General features: G+C 51.7%; 1 protein-coding gene across 4 annotated transcripts in view; it reads left to right on the forward strand.

Moving 5' to 3' along the window:
* Positions 1 to 7,461, forward strand: part of CHKA (choline kinase alpha) — a 45,336-nt gene extending 37,875 nt beyond the window's left edge. For 3 of the 4 annotated variants that reach the window (XM_036326422.1, XM_036326419.1, XM_036326420.1), the window contains 4 exons: positions 158 to 266; positions 3,841 to 3,947; positions 5,153 to 5,234; positions 6,302 to 7,461. In XM_036326422.1, the coding sequence (XP_036182315.1) occupies positions 158 to 266; positions 3,841 to 3,947; positions 5,153 to 5,234; positions 6,302 to 6,361 (358 nt within the window). In that variant the 3' untranslated portion in view covers positions 6,362 to 7,461. Of the gene's footprint in view, positions 1 to 157; positions 267 to 1,861; positions 1,903 to 3,840; positions 3,948 to 5,152; positions 5,235 to 6,301 lie in introns of those variants that run through there. The other variant, XM_036326421.1, reaches the window with a different exon arrangement.
* Positions 7,462 to 8,153: the final 692 nt, after the last annotated feature.

Raw genomic sequence — 8,153 nt, forward strand, 5'->3', positions numbered from 1 at the left:
CCGTTGGCTGTCCCTGACCCTGAAGCAGGTATACTTCTGGGACCTCAGGAAGTCCAGTGCGTGGCCAGGAGGGATGCTCATGACTCAGCCTCTCTCTGTACATGGAGTTTGGTGTGGGCAGTTGCCTCATTCTCTGCATTTCTGATCTCTTTTTCAGGGGATTCGACATTGCGAACCATTTCTGTGAGTGGATGTATGATTATAACTATGAGAAGTACCCCTTTTTCAGAGCAAACTTGGGGAAGTTCCCCACCAGGAAGCAGCAGGTAAGGCTGGGGTGTGTACATTGGAGTCGGTGAATTACCCAGGGCAGCCTTATGCAGTTAGTGTTGCTTACATCACAATTTGGAAAGATACCTTTTTTAAACTGTAATGCTTAGGCAAACCCTCTTGCTTTAAATGTTTCTTTTTTTCGCCAAAACCGGTTTGGCTCAGTGGATAGAGCGTTGGCCTTCGGACTGAAAGGTCCCAGGTTCAATTCCGGTCAAGGGCATGTACCTTGGTTGCGGGCACATCCCCAGTAGGAGATGTGCTGGAGGCAGCTGATCCATGTTTCTCTATCATCGATGTTTCTAACTCTCTATCCCTCTCCCTTCCGCTCTGTAAAAAATCAATAAAATATATTTTTAAATGTTTCTTTTTTTCGTTAAATGTAGACACAAACTTGACAGTTGAGTTCGGTGTGCCAGAGATACCGGTATTCAGTCAGAGAGGATCACAGCCCCCTTTGTAGTTCTTTTTAGTTTTTTCTAAAAAGTGCAGCCTCTCTTTTGCTTTCTGGCTGCCTTTTGGGGATCACTGATCTGTTTCCTGTTGTGCAGAGAGGGGTCGTCTCGGTGTCCTAGCTGCTGCCATGTTAACAGTTCTCTGTCCTGTCCTGAGTTACGGGAGTCCAGTGACTGGGGATTGCCTCCTGGGACCCTTCTCTCGCATTCCTCAGCCCAACACTGAAGCCTGGGTTGAGCATAAGTAGGCGTGTGGAAGCAGGCAGGGCTGGGGGCAGTACACCAAGCCGCCTCGCCCAGCTTACACAGGTGACAGCTCCACACCTGCCCTCCTGGAGCGTCCTGCCTGCTCAGAAGCATTCACAGAGGTCAGGGGAGCGGACAGGGATGCAGTCAGTTGCTTCCGTAGCTCACTGAGCAGGTGTTTGTTAGGCACCCACCCCCCTGAGTTAGGCACAGTGATAGCCTTCAGTAGGCAGCGCAGACTCTATGGGCAGCCTTTCAACTTCAGGCTTGTTGATGAATATAGCTCCTGCCCAAAACTCTGTTGCTCTCTTCTGGCCATAGGTATTATTTTTAAATACATTTTTATTGATTTCAGAGAAGAAAGGAGAGGGAAGGAGAGATAGAAACATCAACGATGAGAGAGAATCATTGATTGGCTGCCTCTTGCAGGCCCCACACTGGGGATCAACCCATAACCTAGACATGTGCCTTGATGGAGAATTGAACTGCGACCTCCTGGTTCATAGGTCGATGCTCAACCACTGGGCCATGCCAGCTGGACTCTTCTGGTCATATTTGAAGGCTGACTGTGAAGAACTGGAGTATGCCTGAAGTGGCCAGATGGTTGGACCTGTGTGAGAAGGAAGGGTGGGAGAAAGCCTGGGGGGGAGAGCACACAGCATGGTCTCCAGTGCGCTCCTTCTTGCCAGTCAGGGCAGATCGTCAGAACAAAGGCAGTTCATTGCAGCGGGAGGCAGAGCTGTGTAACTGCCAACCCGCACAGCATGGGAATTGAAGGCAGTTCTATTCCTGTTTTCTGGGAGGTTTTGAAACCAACGTGTTGATCTTTATCTGGTTACCTCATAGATGCATCAAGGCTGTCTAATGCTTTTCTCTCTTTAATTCATTAGTGAGAGGTCCTGGAATTTCTGCAATAAACTGTGATAATCTGGTGGGTCCAATCAGGCAGTATCTTACTTTAGGAGTTCTGCATCTGTGCACATGGGTCTTGAATGTTCATTTTTTAAAGTATTACATATTTTGGAATCAATTATAGTAGTCTTTTAAAGTGAGCTGAGTCTCCCTTTTTATTTTCTGGAATAAGTTTGTTTATAATGAAGATGATACCTGTTCTTTGGAAGTTTGGTAGACCTTGCTTGCAAAACAGTCTAGGCCTAGGACTTTTTGGAGGGAGGGTCATTAAGGTGTCAATCAATTCAACTCAAGTTTTCTGTCTTCATTTGCCAGTTTCAGCATTTAGTGTCTCCCAGAAATTAATCCTACTAGTGCAGTGGTTCAAGCATGGGTTTTAAAAACTAATTGTCCCGCATGCCCCCTACTGGAAATGAAACCACAACCTGGGCATGTGCCCTGACCAGAAATCAACCAGCAGCCTTTCAGTGCATGGGGGACACCCAACCAACTGAGCCACAGTGGCCAGAGCCTGGCACCTCATCTTTCCTGTGCCAGGTTTCCTTGAGAGTGTCAGGCCCCTCTGTGAGCCCCTGCCTGGGACAGTGCTGAACCTTGAGTGATCCTTTTTGGTGGTGGAATATGAAAGCTGATTTAGGGAAGGAAGGCGGAAGAGGCCATACAGGGAAAGGAGGTGGAGGAGGAAGTGTGGGCACTCCAACTAGGTAACCAGTGAATGAGGGAAGGATGACCGACCGGCCAGTTTCTTGTGCACAAAAGAAAGTGTTGCTGCTTTGCTGTGTTCTGTTGCTTTTTGATAGAGTATGAATAGTCAAGAACCAGGGAGCTCCTGGCCTGGCGGGTGTTATCAGTGGTTAGAGTGTTGCCCAGGCACTGAAGGGTCATGGGTTCAATTCTATGGCCTCTAAGGGCATGTACCTGGGTTGCAGGTTTGGTGAGAGGCAACCCATTAATGTGTCTCATCCATCCATATCTCTCTCTCTCTCTCTCTCTCTCTCTCTCTCTCTCTCTCTCTCTCTCTCTCCCTCTCTCTCTCTCTCCCTCCCTCCCTCCCTCCTTCTTTCCCTCTCACCCTCCTCCTCCTTTCCACTCTCTCTAAAAGCAATGGAAAAATATCCTCAGGTGAGGATTTAAAAAAAAAAAGAAAAAGGGCCGTAACCAGTTTGGCTCAGTGGATAGAGCGTCGGCCTGCGGTCTGAAAGGTCCCAGGTTCGATTCCGGTCAAGGGCATGTACCTTGGTTGCGGGCACATCCCCAGTAGGGGGTGTGCAGGAGGCAGCTGATCGATGTTTCTCTCTCATCGATGTTTCTATCTCTCTATCTCTCTCCCTTCCTCTCTGTAAAAAATCAATAAAATATATTAAAAAAAAAAAAAAAGACAGTTTCTCCTTAAGAAAAGAAAAGAAAAGAAAAAGGACCAGGGAGCTCCTAAACTCTAATTGACAGGTGGAATAAATGTGCAACCTGGGACAACCTTAGGTAAACTTAGATGTCACCCTGTGTGAGCGTAAGTGGGTGAATAACCACGGCCTCCTAGAGGGGCCTCACATGTCTGGTCCAGCCCCCGCTCTGAGGGAGCGTTGGGAACCTAGACCTTGAGCCTGGCGTGCTTGTGGCTGTGCTTGGGGATAGGCCCACCTGCTCTACGATCAGGCAGTGGGAAGCACGAGTGTGGATTAGAATAAAACGATTCTAGCTAAATTACTGTCTCCAGAAGTAGCCTTCGGTTCCTGTGCCTGTCTCGCTGGCAGTACAACATGGAGCCATTAGACCCTGATTGTACCCGTGACTGCTGACAGACAGGCGCCTCCAGTCCCCTGGGCAGCAGGCAGTGTGGTGGGCATGCCAGGCTTCCGCAGGCTTCTCTGACGCGATCTAGATGTGTGTGCTTCACCCAAGCCTTGGACAAGCGTCTGTTTTTAGCCTCACTGGTCCTTACTTTTTTTTTTTTTTTAAGCTCCATTTTATTTCCAGTTACTTGGCTGTATTCCCAAATGAAACTGAAAACCTCAGTAATGAAGAAAAGTTCATTATAGAAGAAGAAATGCTGGTTGAAGTCAATAGGTAAACTTTTTCCTTTGCTGATTTGTGAAGATAGCTTGCCTCTGTGTAGAATGTGGTTGGGATGCCTCCTGGCCATGGAGTACTTTAAGAGCCTTTGACGCACATCCCTAGGACTTGTACTTTGTCAGAAACAGAATATTGGTACTTCTCTCGGCTGAGTTCAGGTGTCAGCAGGTGAGGGGAACAGGGTCTGCCCCCAGGAGGGCAGGACGTGCGTAAGACTCAGCCGGGCTAAGCTGCTGCCAGTCAGGCCGTGCACTCTCGCCTCTGAGGCTCATGGACTGGAGGGTTCCATCTAATAATACATCACCTAGGAAATGATTAAATCTGCGTGTATTAGTTCTGAGTCTTGCTTTTAACTGTTTTTCATCAGCTCTCAAAGCTCAGAAACTTTCAAAGTAACTTTGCCCACTTTGTACTGTCTGCCCCACTTCACGGGTCACCTCTTTGTGGTTCAGGCATGTCCACACCCTTCACCGAGCACGCCACCCCCTGGGTGCCACCTGCAGCATAGGCTGCCCTTGCTGGTTCTTGACCAGGTGGAAATAGAAGAGAGTGGAGAGACCCACACAGAAGGGGTGGTACCAGGGGCGGCGAGTGGGGACTGCCGGGAGGACAGGGCTGGGTTTAGTGAGGGAGCCAGAGCACTGGTCCTGGGACTAGCACTTTTGTTCATTTGCACAAGGCCCAGAGGTATGCATGTGAGAATTTGGACTCCTGTAACAGGCATGGCGCAGCCTGGAGGGGCACTGCCTCAGACTCTCCTGTGCTTGGTTTTGCTTCCGTGAGGGAGGAGGGGGTGAGGGCATCGTCCTGCCTCCTGGGACAGGCCGTGAGCTCTCAAAGGCCCGCAGTTTCTCCTCTTGCTGGTGATGTGGTGCAGGTGCTGATGCCGTGTCCTCACACACGGCAGCACAGTGTCTTAAATGTCACCCAGGCTTCACCAGCATGGCCACCAAGGCCTCCAGTGGAGCCCTGTGAGTGCAGTTAACATGTGCCAGGGACAGGCAGTTGGCGTGTTCACACCTGTCAGAGGCTGTGGTGCTCCCTCTGGCCATGGGAGATAACCCCACTGAGTTTGCCCAGACGGTTCGCGTCCAGATGAATGGACATGAGCTAGAGTGCCCATCTAGCAGAAAGACCTCCCTGGCCCTCTGACGGGTGCCACATATTTACTCACGTGTTTCCTGCTTCTGTAATGACAGGTTTGCCCTTGCCTCCCATTTCTTCTGGGCACTGTGGTCCATCGTGCAGGCCAAGATTTCATCCATCGAATTCGGCTACATGGTATGTTTGGGAGGTGCTTTTGCTCTTCTCCCGGGGAGAAAAGGCTACATTATTGTGAATGCCCGGTGGAAGTGGTCCCACACACAGAGTTACCCGTTCCCTGTAAGTGCCTGAACCAGGGCACCTGGCACCCCGGACAGCAGGCTCAGCCGGGAAGGTAGCAGAAAGGCTGTCATTGAAGCCCCTCTGATGGAGGTTACGTGCCTATGTAGGCTGCCTCACTCCCGGGGCAGCAGGCCCTCCTTCCCTGCATCAGAAAAGTGCTGTATGGGCCTCTGGTTCTGACGGGAGCTGTAGAGATGCAGACGTGAGAGGTCTAGTTCCCAACCTTGGTCTCTCATGACACAGGGACAGAGTAGGAGTATGGGATGCATCTGTCACCACTCCATTTTCTGGCCTCCAGCCTCACCTTAGGTGGGAGCTGTGCTGAGTTAGACATCCTACTTATAGGCAAGCTAGGCTATCATTTTATTCCAACCTTCAGAGGTGTCTCGGTCATAGACACTGTAGTTACCCTCCATGAGTGTGGGTGGGTGTCCTGGGGCGGGGCACACAGAAGTCTGGAGTGAGCACCTTGCTTTGGGACAGGTGGTATTTTCCTCCTTGATCCTCTATCGGGGTAATTTCTGCTTCAAGACAGAAGTTAGTGAATGCACAGGTGCTGAGGGGCAGAGGGTAGGGGATGCACAGGTGCTGAGGCCGAAGGGGAAGTTTGGATTTTTAAAGCAAATACGAGTCATGGTCAAATGACACAGACAAAGTAGACTTTTTTATTTTGTGCTTGCGAGCACCTGGGAACTTTCTGCTTTAAAGGGGGAGCCTTTGTCCGTCAATGACTTCTTGAACACTTGGGGTAAATGAGTTGGGGAACCAGGAAAGGTCCTGTCTGGGTGGCGGGGCCAGGTGGGCCATGCAACCAAACTGGGTACCTTTAAGATGAAGGTGTGGGGTGAACACTGCCAGCAGCGTGAGAAGATGTCTCTAGAACAGGAGGGCTCCTGGGCAGGATCCGAGCAGCATTCGGGTAGGCAGGAGCCCGGGTTGAGCTGTGTCCTCCTGTCTCCTAGGAGTATGCCCAAGCGAGGTTGGATGCCTATTTCCACCAGAAGAGGAAGCTGGGGGTGTGACCGCGGGAGGACTTCTTACCCTCCGTCCCTGGACTGCGTGGGGCGGCCGAGCCATGGAGCCCTCTGCTCCGACTGCTGTTCCTGCGGCAAGAAGCTGGGGTGGCTCGCTGCCGCACACAGATGTGTATGATACGAAAGACTGTATTAAAATTGAGTAACATTTATTTCATATCTTGTTTACGATTTCACTAGGCCTCTGACAAGCTCGGGCAGCAGAAACACAGTTCAGTAGTGCAATAGTGCGATAGCTCAGATTCCTCTAGTCCAGAGAGGCCCCGCCTGCGCAGACATGCCGCCAGCCAGCATGCCACCACGGGCGCTTCTGGTCACTGTTGACTCTTTACAGGACTTTACCCTGCTGGTGAGCACTGTCCCGGCTCTCTGTAGGTAACGTGTGTAGACACTGCTCACTCCTGAGGGTGACGAGGGACAGGCAGACCGTGACGCTGCTCGTGGCCTGCCAGTCGTCTCCAGAAGCTGTTCCTTCACCCTCTGGTCCAAAAGGCTGAAGCTCAAGGAAGCAGAATGCACATGGCGGGCGCCAGCTGCTGTCTCCATGCGATGAATGTAGCTCCTGGTACCTGTCTTGTGTTCAGTTGTACGGACAGATCTCTCCCTAAGTGGGTGTAGCCTCTGCCTCGCTCTCCTCACTGAATGTTGCTTTATTAACTCTGCCTCGAAGGGCCACGGCGGGCAAGGGCAGCGTGGGGATGTGCAGGGCCCTGCCTCCCAGCTGCCTCCCGCGGGGACCAGGGGCTTTGTCCCCTCCCTGCCGCCTTTTCTCCTCCACGACTGCAGCCTGGAGCTGACCGTGCTGTGACAGGGCTGTCTGCCCCAGGGCCCCTCAGGAGCAGAAACCCTGGCTGGGGCTCTCGGTGGCCAACCCTCACTGCTCTGACGCCCCAGTGTCCTTCCGGTGGGACCAGCAGCCTGTGTGTGACATGTGGGGCGTGGGTAGACTATAGCTGTGAAATTTGTATATGTTAAATATCCTTTGGGATACTTTTTTTAAACCTGAACTCTTATTGAATTATTTCTGTGCATACAGTTCTGCTACCACAGAGATTGTACTATACAAACAATAAAAAAATAAAACCCCATCTTCAGCTGTCACCTTTGAGTCATGCGACGGCGGCCCAGTACGTGCACCGGCGTCTGCTCCTGGCGTGCAGGCTGCACGGGCAGAGGGGACACAGCAGCGCAGTCACTGGGAGGTTGGGCCAGGGCAGGGGGAGACTTCCCACTGTTCACCTTGTAGACATTTAAAACTTAACCAGGGAAATGTGTTTTAATGTTCAAGCAATAAATGATACTGAGCTGCGTGAGAGCTCACTTAAAACCTAGGTTCCAACTCCTTCCTGGGCCGGCCTCGTCCCCACTCCCCTCCAGCCTTCCTCCTCACCATGCCAGGCTTCTTGCCGCCTCTCCCGCTGCGATGCTAGGGGGCCAGGTCTTCAGATGATGGGCTTCTTCACATCAGCTCAAAACAGTCACCACGCGAAGAACGCAGTGCCATCCTGGAGACCACCCTCACTCGCATCCTCCCTGGCTCATCCCTCTTACTCACCACACGCATCTTTTCCTGAAATTGACGTCTTCACTCAGGTGTCTCCTGCTTGAGACCGAGCAGGGATCAGGCCTGTCCCTGTGTTCCTGATGACCTCCTTGCCCCAGGAGTGCCCAGTGCAGTCCTTTGCATATGCTGGTCCATGGCAACCAGACCTCCAGCAAGGCTCCCAGCCATCCATGTCAGCCAGGAGCGTCTCCCTAGGCCACACCTGCCTCCTCACAA

This window comes from Myotis myotis, unplaced genomic scaffold (assembly GCF_014108235.1).
Source record: "Myotis myotis isolate mMyoMyo1 unplaced genomic scaffold, mMyoMyo1.p scaffold_m19_p_10, whole genome shotgun sequence".
Lineage (NCBI taxonomy): Eukaryota > Metazoa > Chordata > Mammalia > Chiroptera > Vespertilionidae > Myotis > Myotis myotis.